This window comes from Eschrichtius robustus, chromosome 15, assembly GCF_028021215.1.
Source record: "Eschrichtius robustus isolate mEscRob2 chromosome 15, mEscRob2.pri, whole genome shotgun sequence".
NCBI lineage: Eukaryota > Metazoa > Chordata > Mammalia > Artiodactyla > Eschrichtiidae > Eschrichtius > Eschrichtius robustus.
Window position 1 is genome coordinate 85,564,813 of NC_090838.1, and position 24,575 is coordinate 85,589,387.

Here is a 24,575-nt window from a genome sequence, read left to right on the forward strand (position 1 = left end):
TTAAAATAGAATAAGAGTTATATGCTGAATTGAAGTCCCAGGGAAAACTAGATTTTTAAATTTTATTTTAATAAGCTAATAATTATTTTTAAACCCAAGTAATAGTCTTCTCTGTGTATAAAAAGATGCCCTCAAAAAAAAAAAAAAAGATCCCCTCACAGTCATTTTAAAATACACATTGATATTTGCATGTCTGAAAACAACATTCAGCCCTTATGTTTGATTAATAATTGGGTAGATATGGAGTAAAAATTTTTCTACTTAAACCTTTGAAGACATTGTCTGGTTCCTTTACACCCAGTGATGCTGACAAGTTTCATGGTCATTCCTTTGTAATTGATCTCTGTTTGAGGCTTTTCTCCTCAGCCTTGGTGTTTTGAAATTTCATCACGGTGTATTTAGGTGTTGTTTTAATTCTTCTCAACACTCAAGGGGTCTTTTCAGTTTGAAAACTCTTGTCTCTTGTCTCTCGGTCTCTCCCCACTAGTTTTTGTTTCTTTGTTTTTTTGTTTATGCCTGAGAGGTTCTCTTGACACTTTTTTTTTTTTTTTTTGGCTTGTGGGATCTTAATTCCCTGACCAGGGATCGAACCCGTGCCCCCTGCAGTAGAAGCGTGGAGTCCTAACCACTGGACCGCCAGGGAAGTCCCTAAATTCAGTCTTATCTTAGCCAATCCTGACCTTGCACAAGCCTTTCTCAGTGTTCCTTTTCCTCAAACCTTCTGAAACCGTGCAACTCAGATTGGGATTTGAACCCATGGGCCGGGTCTCAGACCCAGCCAAAACCCAGATTGGGACTTGAACCCACGGTCTTTTAACTGAGATCACACACCTGGTCTCAGGACTTAATGAAGCTCAGGTTCTTGATGTCTCATCGCAGAAAGAATTCAGTGAGAGACACAGTGATAGGTAAGAAGTGGATTTATTTAGAGAGACACACACTCCACAGACAGAGTGTGGGCCATCTCAGAAGGCGAGAGCAGCCAACTTTTTCTTTTAACTTTTCCATGGATGTTTTATTTCAGCAGCTGTATTGTTAGTTTACAAATGTTTTTCCTTGTTCTTTAATTTTTCTTTTTTCTAACATTGTGTTCCTGTTTTTAGGTTATCTCATTAATACTTCCATGATTGGGAGTTGTTGTTTTTTTTTAAGTTCTTTTCTGTTCTCTGAGTTGTCTTTGGTTCCTCGGGGCTCAGATTTGTTTTATTTGTTTACTTTTGGTTAGTCTTAAATTTTATCTTCCATGTTGCTAGTTTTCTTCATTATGCCCAATGGTCCTTGGATTATCTTTTTTTTTTAAGAATAAGGGACTAAGTTGATTATTCTAGAGAGTTGCCATGGGTTCTTCTACTGTTGTGTGTATAGGTCTCAAGGACCAGCCCTTCCTGTCATTTTGCTCTGTCATCTTCAGCTTGTCGGTGACAGCCCTGCATACCATTACAAAGTCCCCAGTCATCATTACCTAAAAGCAGAAAGGATGATAGTTCTTTACCTGCTCCATCAGGGAGAATAAAATGGGAGGAACTGCCCAACACATTTCTTTTATGTATCATTGGCCAGCGCTGGGCCATACACGCACCCTACCTGCAGTGGAGGCTGAACACTTGCGTGTCAGTGGGAGGCCAAGCACGCCAGCGTGGAGGAGGGTGGCACAAGGGCTTTGGGGTAGACAACTAGCAGGGTCAGCTGCAGGTTGATGTTTCTACTTCTCTTTTCTGCCTCTTTCACAAAGGGTTGTTGTCCCCCTTTTCACTGCTTATTTCATTTTATGAGTCTCTGGAAGAAAAAAAAATAACTCAGCATAAAAAATAATGACTTTTTCAGGTTATTGGTGGAGAAAACATTTGATTTTTGAAAACTCATAACTAGCTGTAGCCCATTTTCAGGCATTTTTTTCTCTCTCTTTTTTTTAAATTGAAGTATAGTTGAGTTACAGTGTTGTGTTAATTTCTGCTGTACAGCGAAGTGATTCAGTTATACCTATATATACATTCTTGTTTATATCCTTTTCCTTTATGGTTTATCTCCAGATACTGAATATAGTTCCCTGTGCTATGCTGTAGGACCTCGTTGTTTATCCATTCTATGTATAATAGTTTGCCTGCACTAACCCCAAACTCGGTCGTTTTTATGCTTCTAATTTGGGTGTCTTAAGACTTAAGCCAAATTATATGAGCCGTCCATGAAATATCTAAAACACGGTACCCATGTGGATGGGCCATGTTCACAAGGGGAGTGTGCTGTTGTGGGGAGAGGCCAGCTGTAGAATCCTAAACTCTGCCTTCATACTCTCCCTCTGACTAGCTCTGGTCACTTTTCAGAACCTCACTTTCTTCAACTGGAGTGAGGGTTGTTATGAGACTCTAATGAGGTGATGCTTGTAAACTGCTTAGCAGTATTTGTGGCACAAAAAATAAATTTTAGCTGTTATTATCATTATTAGTTTTGTCGTCTTGGTTGCATCCTAGGTTTATGGAATTTTAGAGCTGGAGAAGCATTTTTAAAGTCCAGTGCTTTCCTTATTTTAGAGATAGGAAACTGAAGCCCAGAGTCACTGAAGTTTTCTGAGTTCTGGTTATCGTACCTCATACCTGAGATCTTGACTGTGAGGATCACCCAGGCTAATGGATGGAAAGGCATTTACATGTGAATTTTTAAACATCATTCATGCAATAGAACTTGCCTTACCTGCTTAAAGACTTATGTATGATTTTATAAAATAGCTTTTCGTTCTGACAATTAAAACATCAATATTTTGTTTCTTTCTTTTTTAAAATTTAGATGTATCCAATTAAAACAGGCAATAGATGAAAATAAAAATGCTCTTCAAAAATTAAGCAAAGTAAGTATTATGGTTAATCATGTTAAAAAAATTCCATTTTTACCCAAATATTTTGTTAAGTGGAAGCTCGTTAGAGGGGGTAAGTTCCTGGGTTCACGTAAGTTATGAAGTGTAACTGTGGTCAGTGCTGACCTGCCCAATGGGCTTACTGAATGTGCTTGGGAGCAGAAAAGCCAGGGCTCCAAATCCTGGTAAAAGTTCAGCTTTAATGAACTCACCCAGCATTGAGGACTCGGAAAAACCCGGAAGGAGCTATTTTTATTTTTGCATTGCGTAAGTTTTATGTTTTACAGTTTAGATTTGTTTTCATTTTAATTACATTGTGGGGAGAGTACATAATCTGGCCCTGAGGGTAAGTGGTAGAGAAACTTCTTATATCACATGGCAGCCCTGATATTGGTGACTCTGCAGAAACAGGGAAAACTAGAATTTACTCTGGGCAGTTCCCATCAGGATTTCCTCTTTTAATATGAGCCTGAGCTTCAGCTAGGTGTCTGGGCTAGAGACTCACAGAGCATTTAGGGTGGAAGGCATTTGAAAGTCATCTGCCTGCCTGCATGTGAATCTCCTCTACTGCGTCTGAGACAAGTGGTCACTGAGTGTCTCTTCTGCATTTCTCCAGTGACACAAAACTGTAATTCCGGAGGCAGACTGACCCTAAATTTGAAAACCTAACTATTCCTGTTTCACAAATGAGGAAACTGAGGCTTCCAAAGGTGAAGCAGCTTTCCCAGTGTCTCACTGCCAGTAAGTGGCAGAACTTGGACTTGGCACTTGTGTTTTTGACTCCAAAGCCAGTCCTCTGTCTGGAACCTGTCCCTTACTGACTATAGAGGGACTGCAATACCAAGCAAGAAAACAAAACAAAAAAACAGGAGGTATACTTTTATTTTGTCATTTGGTTTGCATTCCAACATAATAATCTGCATTTCTTTTAAACTTACTTCTCTAAGGTAGGCATAGTCTCATATCAATATTTGCTTTGTCTTATAGTACTTATTGGAGTTTTTTACTTTTAAAATAAATGTAATCGGAAACTGAAATTTTTATTTTTAATTTTTTACTGAAATAGACTTGTATTCTCTCGTAGGCTGATGAACCTGCCCCTGTTGGGAGTTACGATCAGAAGAAAGAGGAGGAACACAATCTTTTGGATAAGCTCACCCACCAACTGCAGGAACTTGCTGTGTCCATAAGTAGAGAAAATGTTGCTGAGTATGCTCCCTTCCTTCCTTTCTTTCTTTCAGATATTATGTCACCAACAGTTTTAATGTTTGACTCAGAATAAAGTCATATATAGATAAAAACAAATGGCAGTAACAGTACAATCGGTCAACATTTATTTACTGTGTATAGTAGAAAGTGTGAGATCCCATGAGAGATGTAAAGAAGTAGAAGCCATAATCTCTGCTCTCAGGTAATTTATAAGCTAGTTGGGGAAACAAAACAGAGATTGGAAAAGCTAAATAAACAGATGTTAGAAAATAAGGATCGGGCTTCCCTGGTGGTGCAGTGGTTAAGAAGCCGCCTGCCAATGCAGGGGACACGGGTTCGAGCCCTGATCCGGGAAGATCCCACATGCCGCGGAGCAACTGAGCCCGTGCGCCACAACTACTGAGCCTGTGCTGTAGAGCCCGCGAGCCACAACTACTGAGCCCGTGTGCCACAACTACTGAAGCCCGCATGCCTAGAGCCCGTGCTCCGCAACAAGAGAAGCCACTGCAATGAGAAGGCTGCGCACACCACAAGGAAGAGTAGCCCCCTGCTCGCCACAACTAGAGAAAGCCCACGTGCAGCAACAAAGACCCAACGTAGCCAAAAATAAATAAATAAATAAATTTATTAAAAATTTTTTAAAAAAAGAAAATAAGGATCATGCCTTTAATGTCAGCGTTGATGTGTAAAAAGAAAATTATTTGGATTGTCTATTTGCATATTTATTTACTCCTTTTATAAATATTCTTTAAAAATTGGAGGCAGAAACATGCATTCTTTTCCTGCTGGAGTGGATGTTAATAATAGCCTTTGTAAAATGGAAAGGAAACTTGATAGTATAAACAAACCCAGTTCATAGGAAGAAAAAAGGAAAAAAAGCAACTATCTAGACTCTTCAAATGCTGTTCCCCTACTTTTACACTGTATCCTGGGGAAAAAATGCTAAAGAATATAGATGCAAGGATTCTAGAATTTCCATTGATTTCCAGTACTGAGAATGACAAAAGTGGCTGGTATTGGACTTACCCTTCCTACCATAAACACTGTAAAATCTGGACAAAATATACAAAATGGCTGTTTGAACTCATTGAGCATCAGCCAAGCAGGGCTGATATCGTTAATACAGGGAGACACGAGCTGAGCCCTGCGTTTACCCAGACCCTCTTCCTGGAGTTAGTTTATGGGCGGTGGTGCCGGAATCCCAGACAGGGAGCAGCAGCCTCGCCGGGCTGAGGAGGCAAAGGTCACGTTCTGGACTTTTGCTAAGGCTGCTGGCTCTCGTGCAGAGAGTGGAGAGAGAGAAGAGAGTTGCAGAGAGACAGCTCCAGAAATCCGAATGGACTCCTGGGCTACACAGAGCATGATGCCAGAAGGCCCGGCAGAAAGCGCCTGCTGGGAGACTGAGAGCTTCAAAGATTCTGGAGGCCACAGAATCCTGGAAAAATATTCGAGTTTGTACCTAGCTGGAGTAAAGAGACCTTGGTGAATGCTTCAGGCATTTAGTTGGAGATCACATAAGGCCCATGCCCTAGGAGTAAGGAAAACACCCTAATATTAAGAACTGTGATCTTGGAATACAGACAAAACTGAAGTAAATCTTTTCCAACAAAGCCTAAAATCAGACCTTAACAGGAACAAGATCATTTAACTGTATAACAGAACAAAATTCAACACTCTTTAAAGGATGACCACATAATCCAAAGTCTCTAAATGTATTATCCACAATGTCTAGTAATTTTAAAAAAATGACTAGAAATGCAAAAAAAAAGTAGGGGAAAATAAATAGTAATTAAGCAGTGAAAGTCAATAAAAGCAGAGCCAAATCTGAGCCAGATAGTAGAGTAAGCTGACAAGGATTTCTGAATAATATGATCAATATGTTGAAGAAAATAGAAGAAAAGATGGATGAAATGGAAAAAACATGGCATATTTTAAGAGAATTAAAATATAGAAAATAACCAAATGAACATTCTACAACTGTAAAATATAGTATCTGATGGAATAATGGCTGAGGACTTTCTAAATCTGGTTCAATATATAGCTTCAAAAAGGTGAAAATGTCTTATAATAAAGAGAAAAAATAATCATTGGAAGTCTAGATGACCCAGATGTGAGAATTAGCAAACCAGAGCTATAAAACAACTATTTTCAATATTTTAGAGAGATGGGCAGATTGCTTGACTAGAGAGGAATCTTAAGCAGAGAAATGGAAACTAATACCGACCAAAATGGAAATCCTGAAACTAAAAAACACAATATATGAAAAGAAAAAAAAAAAATTGGATGGTTTAACACAAGACTGGATACAATAGAGGAAGAGATCAGTGAACCCAAAGACTGAGCAATGAAAAACTTTCAAACTCATGCACAAAAAGAAAAAAAGAATGAAAAGAACAGAACAAAATGTAAGAAAGATTTGGGACATGGTCATAGGTTATAGCATATGTGTAATTGAAGTCCCAGAAGGAGAGGAGAGAGAGTGGAGCACAAGAAATATTTCAATACGTTTTTAAATTGAGATCTAAAAAACGTATCAATTCACTGGTCCTAGAACCTCAGGCAACCCCAAACAATAAATATAAGGAAACCTACACATAGGTGCATCAGAGTTAAACTGCTGAAAACGAAAAATAAAGGAAATAAAGAAACATATGTACAGGCAAACAACAATTCAAGTTAAAGTTGACATCTTGTTAGAAAAAATACAGGTCAGAAGATAATGCAGTGACATCATAAAAGAGTTGAAAGAAAAAAATATCTATCAGCCCAGAATTCTGTGTACAGCAAAAGTGTCTTTCAGAAACTAAAGTAGAATAGAGACATTTTCCGACAAACAAAAGCTGAGAAAATTTGTCAAACAGATGCTGAGAAATTTGCTAAAGGAAGTCCTTTAGGCAAGAAGGAAATGATCCCACAGGAAACCTGGATTTGCAAGAAGGAATGAAGAGCACCAGTATGTGGGTAAATAGAAAAGCCTATTTCTTCTTTTCTAAATGTCTTTAGAGAACACTTGATTGGGTAAAGCAAAATATATATTTAAGAATTTATAATATATAGTCAATTCCCATTATTTGCAGTGGTTATGTTCCATAAAGTTGCTGCAGATACTGAATAGGTGAATAATAAACCATGGCTTCTAGGGAAAATACACAGCTAGGTTCCTGTGAGGCTCTGGTCACAATTTTTTTTGAAACCTGAGTAATACATGTCCTTGTTTCATGTGTGTTTCTGTTTAAAGATACCTTATTTAATGTATGTTACTGATTCATTAACATTGAAGTCACAGCCAACAGCCCTATAATTCACGCCTGAAGAAATCTAGCACACTTATTTTCTCCATTAGGGCACATCACAGCCTTCTTGTGCTTGGGAACACTACACAGCATTCCAGCAGTATGTTTGGGGGCCATTTAAAACAGCATATATAGGTTGCAAGTAAAAGATTGGAAAAAGATATTCCGTGTTAACCCTGACCTAAACAAAGGTGATGCAGCTATAGTAGTATCAGGCAGAGAAGACTTTAAGGTCAAAAGTAATTTAATAGATAAATACATCTTATGATAATAAAAGGATCAATTCAATAGAAAAAAATTATCCCTAATGTGTAGACACCTAATAACATAGCTTTACAACATATAAAGTAAAAATTGTTAGCACTGAAGGAGAGCTATATAATCCACAAACCTTAGCCACATTTACCTAATTAAAAATATATTTGTAGAATGCTGTATCCAACTAGATAATACACCTCTCTTCCAAGTGCACGTATAACATTAACCAAAATGAATCATAATGGACCATAAAGCAATTGTCAACAAATGTCAAAGGATTGAAATCATGTAGTGTATAGTCTGATGACTTGGAATTACATTAAAACTCAGTGACAATCTAAAACTAATACAATGGTATATGTCAATTATATATCAATTTTTTAAAAAACTGAAATGACAGAAAAATAACTAAAAACCTCCAAATGTTTGCAAATTAAGTCACATACTTCTATGTAACCTAAGGGTCAAAGAAAATATTACAATGGAAATCTTAAAATATTTTGAATGATAATAAAATACAACTGTGGGCTGCAGCTAAAGCAGTGTTTAGAGGGAAATTTATGACTTTAAATGCATAGTTTAGAAAAGTTGAAAATTAATTACTGAAGTTTCCAACCTAAGAAGCCAGAAGAAGAATAACAAATTAAACCCAAGAAAAATAGAAGTAAGGAAATAATAAAGAACAGAAGACAGTGAATAATAAACAGACATACAGTAGATAAAATCAATAAACCAAAAGTTGGTTCTTTGGAAAAGTTAATTAAATGGGTAAATTCCAAGCAAGACTGATTAAGAAAAGAGAAAGAGAAGGAAAACAACAACAATAAAACAGGGAAGAAAACTAATCACTACAGAGTCTACAGAAATTAAAAAGATACTATGAAGATACTATGAACATCTTTATGCCAATAAATTTGAAAATTTAGATAAAATAAGTTCCTTGAAAAATAAAATGTACTCAATTTACACAAGATGAATAGAAAATCTTAATAAAAATGTCTACTAAAGAAGTTGAATATATAATTAAAACCTTTCCACAGAATAAACCCTCAGGTTGCTTCACTGATAAATTTCTGCATTTAAGTAAGAAATAATACCAGTATTATAAAATCTTTCTAGCGAATAGAAAAAGAAACATTTCCCAAATCATTTTTTGAGTGCTAGATAACTTCAATATCAAAATCTGATAAGAGTATTATAAGAAAAATACAAGGCCTTCATGAATGAATGCACAAACTCAACATAAAATGTTAGCAAATAGAATCCAGGGCATATAAAAATGACAGTACATCATGACTAAGTGGGTTTTATTCTAGAATGCAAGGTTAATTTAACATTGAAAAATCAGTAATTGAAATTTACTGTATTAGCATAATAAAGAAGAGCCATTTGGGTCTATTTGGCTAGTTTTATGATTAGCGATGTCCATTTGCATCAAAGTATTGTTATCCCATTTTATTTTTTTATTTTTTATTTTTTAAAATTTATTTCATTTATTTATTTTTGGCTTGTTGGGTCTTTGTTGCTGCGTGCAGGCTTTCTCTAGTTGTGGCAAGTGGGGGTTACTCTTTGTTGCAGTGCGTGGGTTTCTCATTGCGGTGGCTTCTCTTGTTGCAGAGCACGGGCTCTAGGTGCACGGGCTTCAGTAGTTGTGGCTCACAGGCTCTAGAGTGCAGGCTCAGTAGTTGTGGCACACAGGCTTAGTTGCTCCACGGCATGTGGGATCTTCCTGGACCAGGGCTCGAACCCGTGTCCCCTGCATTGGCAGGAAGATTCTTAACCACTGCGCCACCAGGGAAGCCCCTGTTATCCCATTTTAAAGATAAGCTTCTCTAATGTAAGCGTTAGGAGAGCAAAGACCTCTGTTTTGTTCATTGTTACACCCCTAGCACATAGTGTCTGTCACACAGTAGGTGCCCAGTAAATGCTGAATGTTGAATGAATAAATAAAGCTCAGGGAGACTTAATGACTTATCCAAGCTCGTATTTTAGCTCCCCTCTTTTCCCTCCTCAGTATCTTTCCCAAACACCTTTCTCTTCATCCCTAATTCTTAGTTTAAACTGTTTCATGTCTCACTTTTAACAGCTATCTTTGCCTTTAGCCCTTCTTCCAATCTCTTGCCCACGTGGCAGCCTAATCATCTTCCTGAGGTGCAGATCAGATCATGCCTTTCCTTTCCTTCATTTTTAGGGAGTACCTTTAGAGATAAAGCTCACATGGGCTGCGTTCTGCTCACCTCTTTTCAATCTCATCTCTTGCTTATTTCTCCCAAGCCTCGTCCTACCACTCGTGAGCTACTTGAGGTTCCCTGATCTTGAGCCTCCTTTCTCCACTCCCTTCCTTACCTTTCTACTCCCCTTTTACCTGATTAATTCCAACTCATCCCTCAAGACCTAATGCTAAGCCTTTCCTCATCCCCACCCATGCAGTCGAGGTTAGGTGTCCCTCTTGTGTGCTTCCTTAGTATCCTGTGTTTACCTCTACTGCAGTATCTGTTGAACTATATAGTACTTATCCATCTGATAGATTGTTTCATTGTCCTCCTTGAGGACATGGAATTGTGTCTCGTTTATCTCTGTATCTACTGTGTCTGACATGGAACCTGACATATATCATCTTCGTCATCGCCAACTTTTATTGAAAGCCTGCAGACACTGTTGTAAACACTTTGCAAGTTTGTAACTCCTCTCATCTTCATGATGACCTTATGAGGCAGGTTCTATTATTAGCTCCACTTTACCAGTGAGAAATGGAGAGATTAAAAGAAACCTATCCAAGGTCACTCAGTGAGAAGGAGATAAAACCAGAACTTAAACTCAGAGCCCATGCTCTAATCACTGTGCAATAATGCTCAAGCAGCATCTGCTGAATGGATGAATCCAAGATTTCAGTGCAAGTCTCTTGGCCTCAAGTCCAGCACATGCTTCACCAGGTCACACACGTTCCTCAGATATATTAACTCCTCATCACTCTCAGTTCCTTGGTCACATATTCTTTGCTAGATGGTAGAAGCTGTTAGTTGCACTTTCACTTTATTCCCTTTATTTGCCACTTCCAAATATAGCCCAGTTCTATATGTAGAAGTTATACTCGTACTCAATCTGGATCTGTTCTTATACGTTATTTCAGGCGACCCTTGTCAAAGAATTATTTTTTGCAGAACTGGGGCGCTTACTGAAGGAGAGGACGATGACAGTTCTGCTGAAGAAGATGAAGAAGAAGAAGAAGAAGATGAAGAGGCCACAAGTGGAGAATACATTGCTGTTGGAGATTTTACGGCTCAGCAAGTTGGAGACCTTACATTTAAGGTAGTAGAAACAGACTGGAAGCTAACCGAAGGATAAATTTTCGTACCTAACATAGTAAGAAAACTCTACCTGTACTCCTGGATTAGATATTCCTGATATTAACTTTATAAAGATTCAATCTGTTTAAATAAAATAAGTGATAATTAAGATTTACAAGCGGTAGTCAGGCGAAATTCTGTTATCAAAGTTACCTGGTAGTAAAATGATAAAAACAGTAGATGCTCTTCTGTTTTTGAAAATAGTTTTCATGTTGATAATTCTGAATTTAGCGGTAAATTTTAATTAAAAAATTTTTACTTTTATTTTCTTTAAGAAAGGGGAAATTCTCCTTATAATTGAAAAAAACCCTGATGGTTGGTGGATGGCTAAGAACACCAAAGGAAACAAAGGTCTTATTCCCAGAACCTACTTGGAGGTTAGTCTTTTTTGTTTATTCTTCCTTTTTCTTCTTCAGGACATTTTTTCATTTATAATAAAACACTAAGATGTAGTCTTTGATCAATTGACTAGTGAATGACTTAAGATATAGAATTTGCCTCAATTTTAGAGGGACAGAGCATGGGAAAAATACTGTGTATAATAGTTCTGGGGACCTGTGAAGTGCTCTTATGTAGCTGAGCCCTAGAATATTATCCCACAATGAAGATTAATTCTGTGGATTAATGTTGATCATAAAAATTAATAGGCATTTATTATTTGTTGTGAAACAAAACCACAGTTACCTTTGTGTTAACTTCCACAAATATATGATCCTTTACTAAGATGTGGACATACTATATATGCATGTTTATGGCCTATTTCTTTCACATTTCATAATATAGCATGGTCATTTTCTTTGCCAATATATATAGATCAGTGCTGTCCAATAGAAATATAATGCAAACTGCAAATGTGATTTAAAATTTTCTAGTAACTACACTGAGCTGTCTTGTTTTTTCTTCACACCACTTCTAACTGTGTGTCTTTTCTTCACACCACACCAACTGTGTGTTTTTTTTCTGACACCAAATACATGTTGTTTTTCCACACTGATTCTTTGAAACCAACCAGGTATCCATCAATTCAGTTCAATTCTGACACTAGCTCCTGGAGTTAGCACAGACCTCCACAAGGTAAGGGCTCAGTCCCACAAGACTGCCCCACATCAGATGCCAGTCACAAGTCCCAGGGGCTAGCTGTGCTTCTGAGTGACCGGCTCTGAATTTGGAAGTTCCCACACCTTTCCTCAGGTTCAGTAATTTGCTAGAGGGACCCACAGATCTCAGGAAACACCTCACTTTTGCTTCCCAGTTCATTACAAAGGATATAGTTCCGGAATAGCCAAATGGAAGAGGTGCACAGGGCAAGGTACTGGGAGAGGGAGGGAGTGGGACCTGGTTCTTCCATGGGCTCCTGGAGCCACCCTGCCAGCACGTCAAGTGAGGGCCAACCCAGAAGCTCCCTAAACCCTGTCTTTTAGGGGTTTTTTGGAGGTTGCATTACATAGACACGATTGATTGAATCATTGGCTGTCAGTGATTAAATTCAATCTCTAGCTCCTTTTCCCTCCCTGAAAGTGAGGGGGTGGGGGGCACTAAAAGTTTCCACCTTCTAATCACTGGTTCCTCTGCCCACCAGCACCCACCCCTCCCCAAGCCATGACCTCATGAGCATAAACTCAAGTATGTTTGAAAGGGGCTTGTTATGAATAACAAAAGACACTCCTGTCACTCAGGAAATTCTAAGAGTTTTAGGAACTCTGTGCCAAGAACTGGGCGTAAAGACCAAATGTGTATTTTTATTATACCACACACATTTTTTAAAAGTAAAGGGAAACAGGTGACATTATTAATTTTTTTTAAAAATTAATTTGTTTATTTTTGGCTGTGTTGGGTCTTCATTGCTGCGCGCGGGCTTTCTCTAGTTGTGGCGAGCGGGGGCTACTCTTCATTGCGGTGCGCGGGCTTCTCATTGCGGTGGCTTCTCTTGTTGTGGAGCATGGGCTCTAGGCGTGCAGGCTTCAGTAGTTGTGGCACATGGGCTCAGTAGTTGTGGCTTGCAGGCTCTAGAGCACAGCCTCAGTAGTTGTGGCGCACGGGCTTAGTTGCTCCGCGGCATGTGGGATCTTCCCGGACCAGGGCTCGACCCCATGTCCCCTGCATTGGCAGGCGGATTCTTAACCACTGCGCCACCAGGGAAGCCCAGTGACATTATTTTTAATAATTTATTTTATCCAATATATCAAACATATTATCTCATTTCAACATATAATCAATATTTTAAAATCCTTTTTTTTTTAATACTAAGTCTTCAAATTCTAGTGTGTATTTTACACTTAAATAGCACATCTCAGTTTAGACTGGTCACATTTCAAGTGTCAGTAGGCACAGGTGGTGAGTGCCTGCCCTATTGCCCAGCTCAGTTCTGGGTCATCTGTTTCAATGGTAGCATAGTATTCCAGTCTCATTTAGATGGACATTTAGGTTGTTTCCAACCTATAATAACTATAAATGACATTGCAAAGAAGGTAAGGTTAGCTTCCGCTATGAGTTACAGAAGAGCTCCAAAATAGTGACCTAAATAAGGTAGAAGCATATTTCTCTTGTGTGTGGAGGAAGTGTAGAGATGGACAATCTAGGAACGGTAAGGCCCTATCTAATATTTTACTCTGTGGGTAGAGCAAGCAGCTCTTCCTAGGGTTGTTATCTCTTTAGCTTAGGTTGGCTGCTAGATCTTTCATTATTAACAATTCCAAGCAGTGAAAGAGGAAAGGGGAAGAAGAAGTCAAAAGGCATGAGTTGCAGTCTTTTAAAGGTTTCTTGGAAGTTACACAAAAAACTTCCAGTTATATCTCCTTGGCCAGAATTTAGTTTCTTGACAACACCTAGCTGCAAGGAGGGCTTGGAAAATGTAGTCTTTTAGCTGATTCATTGCTATAATCAGGGATTCTGTTAGAAAAGAAGACCTGTGTTGTGGTCAGTCTGCACATATACCTTGTAGACTGTCTGGTTATTCCCCTTAAATAAATTCCTAAACGCTCATTGCTGGTGCAAAGGGTTTACACCTTTGTATTTTGATTGAATTTGCCATTTTTCCTTTTAGGAAAGTTATGCCTATTTGGACTCCCATCTCCAGCAGCCGAGAGTGCTTGTTTGTCTACACATTTGCCAGTGATGGTTGTCATCAATCTTTTTGCCAGTGTGATAGACCAGAAAAAAAACAAAAGGCTCATTATTGTTTTTTATTTGCATTTATTGTACTGCTAGTGAGGTTGAACATGATTTCATTTGCTTTATGACCATTTCTATTTCTTCTTTGTAAATTGCCTTTTCAGTTCATTTTTCTAAGGGATTTTTGAAAATTGTATTGACTTATAAGAGTTTTTGTAATATCTTGATAATAAGGATATCAACCCTTAGAGACTTGTGACAGATATCTTCTTTGTTGACTTTCAGTCATGTTTTATTTTTTATGTAGTTAAATCAATGTTCCATGGTTTTGGTATCATGATTGGAAAGGGCTTTCGAATCTCAAGATTATTTTCTTCTGGGACTTCCCTGGAGGTCCAGTGGTTAAGACTCCACACTTCCACTGCAGGGTGCGTGGGTTTGATCCCTGGTTTTGGAACTAAGATCCACATGCCATATGGAGTGGCCAAAAAAAAGAAAAAAAAAAAGATTATTTTCTTCTAACACTTCTATAGTTCTTTTTGCTTTTTTGTCTTTTCTCCTTTTTTTTTTCATTTGAATAAGTCCCATCTGGCATTTATTTTTATTAAACTTGTTCTCTACCTCTGTCATTGTAATTTTTTCATATAGTGACATTATCAACCATGTATTGAAATTTTTCCACTGATGTTTTATATGCCCATCATATACTAAATCCCTATCTACACTTGAGCCTTTCTGAAAGTACATTTATTGGTTGATTTTTGCATTAGGTAAAAAGTACTTCATATTTCAATAATTTTTCAGCCCTATAATAAAGAAGAAGACCAGGAGTCTAGTGAAGAAGGCAGTGAAGAAGATGTAGAGGTAGGGGATGAAACGGCAGAAGGAGCAGAAGTTAAACAAAGGTAAAAAGGTGTGAGGGGACATCAAAGTAGGTTTAGGAAATGTTTTATTTGTTTATTTTTACTATTATAAGTAATTCAAGAATTTCTTGAAATGGAAACAACTTATAGTTTGGGAGCAGGGCTTTTCATATTACTGTTGCTTAAGATCATTACAACTTTAACTTGGTGATTATTTTTAGCACATGATATTATGCTTAGTTTCAGGTAGACTCTTTTAGGTTTTCAGAAGTTACAATTATATACTTTGTTCTTTGATTAATGAAATTCCCTAATTGAGTGAATAGGCATAACCTTTCTGTGCACTCATCTAGCTACCCTTTCTCCCTAGAACCGATTCTCATTGGAGTGCTGTCCGAAAAGCCATCTCAGAGGTTGGTATCTCCTGTCTTATTAATGATGTCTCGTTTTGTTACCTAATAGCTCTGATAAGAGTTCAGATTCAAAACAGGATGGAAACTTAAATGAAAGCATTGGATCTTAAGCAGGATACAGAGCATGGAATGCACAGAGCATTAAAACATATTTCTGGTTTAGTAAGCCTATGCCAATGAGGGCTTGGAAATGTCTCTCATTGACTCTGCTTGAATTTTCTATCATTTGGGTAAAGACAGTTGTTAAATTTTGTTAATATTAAAAAATTCCAAAAAGCTCAAAAAAGTAAGAAACTTGGGACTTCCCTGGTGGTCTAGTGGTTGAGACTCCACACTTCCAGTGTAGGGGGCGTGGGTTTGATCCTTGGTTGGGGAACTAAGACATGCCACGGGGCGCAACCAAAAAAAAAAAAAAAAAGTAAGAAACTATCAATAATCCTATCATTTAAAAAGTTTCATAACAAAATGAAAATCCACTCCTTCCATAAGTAATCATCACTAACCATTTAGTAAATATATTCTTTTTGTCTTTTTTACCCTACTTATCACTTACATGGACATGCACGTGTGCGCATGCGTGTGTGTGTGTGAGTGTGTGTATGTACATATAGTGTACAAACAAGCCATTAATTCTTCAGTGCATATCAGTTTACGATATCAACTCATCTGTGACATGGCAGTACTTTGTGGAGCAGGACAGGCCATTTTGATGGGGGCCGTGCAGGAAGCAGCAGATCTGGAGCACGGAGCTCAGCCCCCTGGGCACTGCATGGGGCTTAGGTCCTCAGGAAAGGCCAGGATTCAGCAATGGCGTCTTCTCAGGAATTGGGGGTTAAATTGCTATATTCTTCCGCTAAAGTCTGTACATTTGTATTTTTCTTTCAGGGGGTTGTAGTTGCTATAGTGATAAAGAGAGAGTATCCTAGAGGTGAGGAAACATGAATGAAAACAAGCAAATTTTTGTTTTACTCTCTTCAGCAGATAAACACCGTCGACGTATTGACCACGATGGGAGCTATTCCTGCCGGGTTCAGGCCTTCCACCCTCTTCCAGCTTCTGGAGGAAGGTAACAGGTGTCCATCAGCCACCACAGACTTTTAGTTAAGCGGTCACATTTACATCTAATTTTTCTGGCACAGCCAAAGCAAGTCATTGAAAAAGATGTAACATCTCACATCTCTCGGACACTCATCTTTTCCTTCATCTTGCCTGTGAAGGAGGAAGGAGCCTTGATCCTATCAGAGGCCAAGCTCCCTTCCTTTATTTCAAAAACACGACTCTTTGATCAACCCTTTCCTGTATCTTCAGCCTGCTCTCCCCTGCCCCACTGGCTGATTCCCTCATCAGTAGTCCCAGCAAACCTAAAACCTCCCACCTTTACGGACCAGCTCCCCCCAACCCTGTCCCATTCTGGATGAAGCCTCCCTTTCTCTGCTTTTCCTCACAGTGAGACTTTTCCAAAGAGTTTTCCCTATTCGCTGTTTCCGTTTCCTTAATTCATTCTTGGATTGCCCTGTACTTGGCAACATTTGTTCATAAGCTCATTTTAAAGAGGAATAATGTTGTGGGGAGGCTCCCCTGTATACCCTGAGCTGCTCAGTCATCTGTGGAGGGGCTGCTTTGAGGCTTCTCTGTCGGGAAGCTCTTCTCAGCCCTCCCTGAACACCCAGCTCCTTCTCATGCTTTGTTTTTTTGGTTTTTTTTATTATTATAAACCTCTTTTTACTTATTTATTTATCTATTTGTTATTATTATTATTTTGGGCTGTGCTGCGCAGCTTGCGGGATCTTAGTTCCCCGACCAGGGATCAAACCCGGGCCCTCGTGGAGTCCTAACCACTGGACCGCCAGGGAATTCCCCGCTTCTCATGCTTTGGGTCTCAGGGTACATTCCCAGAGACACCTTCCATGTAGGCCCTCCTACTCCCATTCACTTGAGCACCCTTTATAAGTCTAAGTCAGCTTATAATTATTTTGTCTTTTGTCTACTTATTTTTCGTAACTGTTTCCCCCACTGAAGTGTAAGCTAATGAGGGCAGGGACCATATTTCTCTGATTCACGTTTACGTTTCCAGCTCCCAGCGTAGCACCTGGCAGAGTAGGAACTCAAAAATGAGTTCTTGGGTGAGTAAATGATTTTGTAATGAGTATTCTTCATGACACAAGTATGGAAGAACAGTATTAAAATGCTTTTGTGTTAAGAAGTAAAATTAATGATTATATACTTTTTCTAAAATAGCTAAAAAGTGTTCACAGATTTTCTGCATTTTACAAAAATATTTGAAAGGATCATCTTCATCATGGGGCATGTTACTGGCCTAAAAGTCTTTAAGATCTTTCCTAAAGCCACTTTAAGATCAGCTCTCATGTGCTTCTATCCTTACGTTTCCTGCTGTTGTTCTTATCTCTGTTGGTACGTCTGTCTTAGGAAGCAAGTTTCTAGTAAACAGCTTGGCATTTTCGACGTCTGTTTCCTAAGTTTGTACCATAACATCATGAATTTGGGGTTTTGAATTTCATTCGTTCTTTGTAAGAAAATAAAGGAACAATTATTTTTGCAGGGAATCAATTTCGAGCAAGTTACTTCTTACAACCAGCGCTCACTACTTCACAACTGGCCTTCAGAGATCTAATGTGGGATGCTAAAACGGGCTCTGTAAGTATGGTTACTGTCAGTAAAATTATAAATTTTCCGGATTTTGTCATGGTTGCAAATATACAGGTAACGTAAATTGATTAATGCATTATAAAAAAACAAAAAAAAATTGTCTCTGTATTGTAATTTTGAAACACTTAGTGACAGTTTCATAGCTGAGACAAAACTTGGGTCTGTTACCTTGACTTTATCTAGTTTCTCTTCTCCATTGCTCTCTTCTCCCGTTGTTACAAAGGAAATAATACTAGGTATCAATCTTAATCATTCTTTGCCTCAATTTTTTCATCTGTATAAAGGGAAAAATAGTAATAATACTTCCAACATAGGGTTATTATGAGAATTGCATTGAATGTGTGAAGGGCTTAGAACAGTGCCTGACACATGATGATAACTTAGTAAATGTTAGCCAGTATCATTATTATTAGTGGTAGTAGTAATATTATTTTAATTAAATAGGAATGAGGAACTTGGCAGTACTTTCTGATGATATTTTGTGGGGAGCTTGGAGTGAAGGATTACTGGTCTCCCCCTTATTTGAAGTAGGAAACGCTCTTGACATTTAATTCTCCTCTTCTCCTCCTTAGAAGATATAAACTGCATTTGAGCCCCTCACTCCCCTTCCTGTTTACCTTCTGCTTTTTCTCCCTTGCTCCCCCAGAGCCTCAGGGAAGAATAAGAGAACCCAGTGTGGTCAGGTGTTGTGGGGAGGGGTGGTGCAGAATTTTCGTGCTGTTTTTCTTCTCAACCAGAGCAGTACCTGGAATCTTTTTAGCATTAAATATCTCCTATTGCAAGTTTACAAATATGTTATATTTGGTGTGTGTAGTATACTAGTACTGAATAAATAGCATTTAATTTTGTGAACTTGTACCCAGAGAGCTCAATTGTCAGCTCTCATTTCTTAAATTGAAAAGGTGACAAACTGTTAAACATTGTCTGATTTTTTTTCAGTGATACATTATTTAAATGGAAAGGTCCAGGACCGTAAAGCAGAATGTTAAGAATTGAAGATGTTCTTAAATAAAAAAACACTAGAATGCCAGTTTTTTTAATTGACATTCTGAATTATCTTGTGAAGTAGATAATAGATCTGAATAACTACATCCAATGGTCAGTGCGTTCTCTCTGTCAAAACATCTATATAAGAAGCCAGGGAACAATGCAGATAAATGCTTGGAATTGAAACAAGGAGGAGCTAGCTGGATAATATTAACGCCAGGTGTCACTGGTCACTATGCTGTGGTGACCTTCTACGCGGACCTGCCTTGTGTAAGAAGGAGCTGTAAGAACGAACCCGGAATACAGTTGATTCCATAGTCAGGTCATTCTTTTTCCCTGATTGTACTGATTATTCTTTTCATCACAATTTTTGTGCTTTTAACAAAAAAATGCAAAATTTGCAAAAAAAAAAAAATGCAAAAAAATGCAAAAAGATTTATTTATTATTTATTTATTTTTGGCTGTGTCAGGTCTTAGCTGCAGCACACGAGAGGTTCGTTGCGGCACTCGGGCCTCTCTCTAGTTGTGGCGTGCGGGTTTTCTCTTCTCTAGCTGTGGCATGCGGGCTCCAGAGCGCGTGGGCTCTGTAGTTTGTGGCCCGTGGGCTCTCTTGTTGAGGCGCGCAAGCTCAGTAGTTGTGGCACGCGGGCTTAGTTGCCCTGCAGCATGTGGGATCTTAGTTCCCTGACCAGGGGTCAAACCCACGTCCCCTGCATTGTAAGGCGGATTCATTACTGCTGGACCACCAGGGAAGTCCCAAAAGCAAATATTTTAAACATAAATATTTATGAAAATTTTAACTGAAGTTTTGGGTTAAATTAAACAGACTATTGAAACTTTTCTTGTGTGTGTATGTTGTGTGCAAAATTTATTCTTTTGTTCTTTTTTTATTCTATATGCATTTTCTTAAGCATTTACAAAAGGTGCTTTGAAAATGAATTTGTCTTATAAGTCATAAAAGTAAACCTTCCTCATAACTAATTCTTCTCTCAGATTAGGTCAAGACCAAGTCGTGTTTCCTTGATTCTGACCCTCTGGAGCTGTAAGATGATTCCTCTTCCAGGAGCGAGCATCCAGGTTCTGAGCAGACACGTGCGCTTCTGTCTGTTTGACGGCAATAAGGTGAGCTTGCTGAGGAGTTAAACCGGTTCCCACCATACGTTAATGCCACATATTCACCGCGTACTGCACAGGGTCTGTCTGTCTCTTTCTCCCTCTCAGCCTCTCTCCCTCTCTCCGTGCGTGTGTGTATAAGTATCTATATAAAATAAGGTGTGGTAGAGTGCGAACTACATGTGTTCTGACGACACAGACTTAACTCCTGGCTCTTTCAGTTGCTAAGTGTGTGATATTTATACATCACAGTTAACTTCTCTGAGCCCTAGATTTTTTACTTACAGAAAGGTACTGATGCCTATCTTCTAGTATTGTATACAGTTCAGGTTTGAAGTTTAGAGTATTGCATTTCTGACAGGTGTACACACCTGTGTAACCAACATCCCAGTCAACATATGGGGCATTACCATCACCTGACAAAGTTGCCTTGTGTCCTTTTCCATTCTGTTCCTCCCTGATTCCTGAGAGAATGTTTTCTACCCAGTTCCAAAAAATTTGAATAACTCTTAATTAATTGATTTATGAGATACAGATGAAACAGTGCATAGGTGGAACTTTATGACTTTAATTGCATACACTAGACAAGAAGAAAGATTTTTAAATCAGTGATCTAAGCTCGAACTCAAGAGCCTAGAAAAGGACGAGTGAGTCAATCCCAAAGGAAGTAGAATGGAGGAAATGATAAAGAGTAGAAATTAATGAAATAGAAAACAAGAGAAAATCAGAAAAGGCAAAGTTTATTCTTTGAAAAGATTAATAAAATTGAGAGATGCCTAGTAAGACCGATCAAGAAATTTTTTTAAAATTAATTAATTTATTTATTTATTTTTGGCTGTGTTGGGTCTTCGCTTCTGTGTGAGGGCTTTCTCCAGTTGCGGCGAGTGGGGGCCGCTCTTCATCGCGGCGCGCGGGCCTCTCTCGTTGCGGAGCACAGGCTCCAGACGCGCAGGCTCAGTAGTTGTGGCTCACGGGCCTAGTTGCTCCACGGCATGTGGGATCCTCCCAGACCAGGGCTCGAACCAGTGTCCCCTGCATTGGCAGGCAGATTCTCAACCACTGCGCCACCAGGGAAGCCCCAAGAAATTTTTAAAGAGAGAAAGAAAGAAAACAAATGATTGTTGCCGAAACTGCCTCTGTTCACCGGTGCCAAATAGAAACACGGAAACAGAGTTTTGGGTGAAGTAGAAAGAGTAGCTTTTATTGCTTTGCCAGGCAAAGGGGGCCACAGTAGGCTAATGCCCTCAAAACTGTGTGTTCCACCCTGGAGCGGGTAGTGAAGAGTGTTCTAGTGCTCAAGGAGCAGAGCATGATCGGCTCATGGACATTCTTCTGACTGGTTGGTGGTGAGGTAATTGGGAATCAGCATCATCAACCTTCTGGTTCCAACCAGTCTGGGGTCTGCGTGCCTGTGGGCAGCACAGAGTTAAGTTCTCCCACCTGGAGGGGGGCTTCAGTATCTGCAAAACAGCTCACAGGACACGACTCAGAATATTATCTACAGCCCTTGAGGAAGAACTAAAGGTCCTTGACTTTGTTTAATGGCTAAAGTATTATTATTTTGTCTTGCTTGACTGTTTTCCTTTCTTTCTGCATTTTTTCACTTCTCTGATTAAATTTATTCTTTGACTAAAGTTTTTCTACAGACAAAAGGCAGGCGGAGGACAGGGGTGGGGTCTTTTCTGGGAAGGCCTTGTAGGGTCCTGCTTGGTTACATGATCACCATCTGACATGAAAATGGAGACCTCAGCACAGATCCTGCACACATTAAAGGGATAAGCAGGGGATATTGTGAACAACTTTATGGCAGTAAATTTGATAACATCAATAAACAGGTAAATTCTTTGAAAACCATAATTTAATGAAACTGACACAAGAAGAAATAGAACAATTTGAATGATCCCTGTTAAAGAAATTGAAACAGTAATTAAAAATCTTCCAATAAAGAAAACTCCAGACCCAGATGGTTTCACTGGTGGATTCCTCCAAACATTTAAGGAAGAAATAATACCAATAGTACACAAACTTCCAAAGGATAGATAAAGAGGAAATGCTTCCCATCTCATTTCATGAGGCCAGGAAAAACGTGATACCAAAATATGACGAGACATTACAAAAAAGAAAAATTACAAGACCAGTATCCCTCATGAATATATAAACTAAAATCCTAAACAAAATATTAGCAAATTGAATCTAGCCATGTATAAAAAAGGACAATATATCATGACTAATTGGGGTTTATTTGAGGAATTCAAATGTACACACCTGTGTAACCAATATTTAACATTTGAAAGTAGGTTATTGTAATTTTCTGTATTAACAGAACTAAAGAAGAAAAATCACCTGATCATCTCAATAGATGCGGAAAAAGCAGTTGACAAATTTTAACACCCATTTATGATTTTAAAAAAGTTCTCACCAAACTAAGAACAGAAGGGAACTTCAAATTGGTAAAGGGCAACAAGAGAAAACTAAAGCAAAGCTACTAGCATCATCATACTTAATGTGAAATATTGCACACTTTTCCCCTACAGTCAGGAACGATTCAAGGATAGCCAAGAAATAAAAAGATAACTCAGGTTCTTTCAATTGACAAAAGACTTGAACAGGCACTTAAAGAAAGAAAATATGGGGACTTCCCTGGCGGCGCAGTGTTTAAGAATCTGCCTGCCAGTGCAGGGGACATGGGTTCAATCCCTGGTCCAGGAAGATCCCACATGCCTCGGAGACACTAAGCCCGTGTGCCACAACTACTGAGCCTGCACGCCACAACTACTGAAGCCCGCATGCCTAGAGCCCGTGCTCTGCAACAAGAGAAGCCACCGCAATGAGAAGCCCGCACACTGCAATGAAGAGTAGCTCCCGCTCGGCGTAACTACAGAAAGCCCGCGCACAGCAACAAAGGCCCAGTGCAGCCAAAAATTAATTAATTAATTTTTTAAAAAAGTATAGTACAAATGTTTAAAAAAAAAAAGAAAGAAAATATGACAAACCAATGGGCCTATAAAAAGATATACAACATGTAATAAGTCATCCAGGAAACGCAAATTAAAACCAGAATGAGAGAGAGCCAACCACAGGCTATGCTTAAGAAACCACCTTAAACATAATAATATAGGCAGGTTAGAAGTAGAAGGGTGGAAAAAGATACACCATTCAAAACATATTAATATCAGACAAAGTATACTTCAGAAGAAGGAAAATTACTGGGAATAAAGTGGTACATTACATGATAAAATGGACAATTCACCAAGAAGATGTAACAATCCTAAATGTGTATACACCTAACATCAGAGCTTCAAAATACATGCAGTAAAAATGGATAGAACTGAAAGGAGAAATGGGCAAAGCCACAATCATAATTGGAGACTTTAATACTTCTCTCTACAGTACTGTAGAACAAGTAGACAGAAGATTAGTAAGAATATAAGAGAACAGAATAACACCATGAACAAACTGGATCTAATTAACATTGTACAACAGTTCACCCCCAAAGAGGAAAGTATGCATTCTTTTTAGTGCATAGGGAACATTCAGCAAAATAGATGGTCCTGAGCAGATTTAGAAGAATTGAAATCATACGATGTACGGTCTTTGATCACACGTGATTGAATTAGAAATCAGAAACAGAAAGATAACTGGAAAAATCCTTAAATACTTGGAAATTAAACAACAGATTTCTCAAGAATCAATGGGTTAAAAGAAAATTTCAAGGGAAATTAGGAAATATTTTGAACTGAGCAAAAAAATGAAAATGCAGCATAGTATTTGTGGGATGTTAGCGAAAGCATTGCTTAGAGGGAGATTTGTAGCACCAGAAAAGAATTCTCAATTCCATAGTCCACCTCCTGAGGGGGCGATGCTTGCCTTGAGATCCGAGGGGTGAACAGGCCGTAAGGAGGTGAAGAGAAAAGCGGACAAGGGGAGTGTGTACCTGGCTGAAGGAGCAGCATAGGCCAGGGCCTTGGCAAGAAAGCACTTGGGAAGGGGAGCCAGGGGGCTGAGTAGGGGGAGCAAGAGGAAGTGTAGGGTGGGATGAAGGAGGAGATACAGCGTAAGACGTTGTAAGCCATGATGTAGGGAGTTTTGTCTTTACCCTAAAAGCGGGGAAAGTCATTGGAGGTAGGACATGACTTAGACGTATGTTTGGGGATGATTTCTGGCTCCTCTCTGGAGATGGATTGAAGGTGGGGCGGGGGTCAGAAGGATCTGAGTAGACCACTTGGGGGCTATGTCACAGTGTGGTGGTCAAAGGGCAGCAAGTGTCGCCTCAAGAAAACGAAATCTGGAGCCATTTTGCCTGGAATTAACCCTGGCTCCGCCAGCTGGGTGTGGGACGCTGACCAAATGACTCGACCTTGCTGTCTGTCTCATGTGCATCCCTTAGGGCCGATGTGAGGACTAAATGAGTTAATGTAAGTAAAGCACTTAGGCCAATACATGGAACATCATAAGTTGACCAGATG

The 24,575-nt window shown here is 38.9% G+C and overlaps 1 protein-coding gene across 3 annotated transcripts in view; it reads left to right on the forward strand.

The window, feature by feature from the left end:
* NPHP1 (nephrocystin 1) overlaps positions 1-24,575 on the forward strand; it is a 59,718-nt gene that overhangs the window by 7,248 nt on the left and 27,895 nt on the right. Inside the window, exons 3-11 of one of the 3 annotated variants that reach the window (XM_068564900.1) lie at positions 2,782-2,842; positions 3,933-4,057; positions 10,770-10,917; positions 11,231-11,332; positions 14,871-14,971; positions 15,300-15,342; positions 16,321-16,408; positions 17,903-17,997; positions 19,990-20,118. In XM_068564900.1, the coding sequence (XP_068421001.1) occupies positions 2,782-2,842; positions 3,933-4,057; positions 10,770-10,917; positions 11,231-11,332; positions 14,871-14,971; positions 15,300-15,342; positions 16,321-16,408; positions 17,903-17,997; positions 19,990-20,118 (892 nt within the window). The remainder of the gene's footprint in view (positions 1-2,781; positions 2,843-3,932; positions 4,058-10,769; positions 10,918-11,230; positions 11,333-14,870; positions 14,972-15,299; positions 15,343-16,320; positions 16,409-17,902; positions 17,998-19,989; positions 20,119-24,575) is intronic. The other 2 variants (XM_068564901.1, XM_068564902.1) reach the window with 2 other exon arrangements.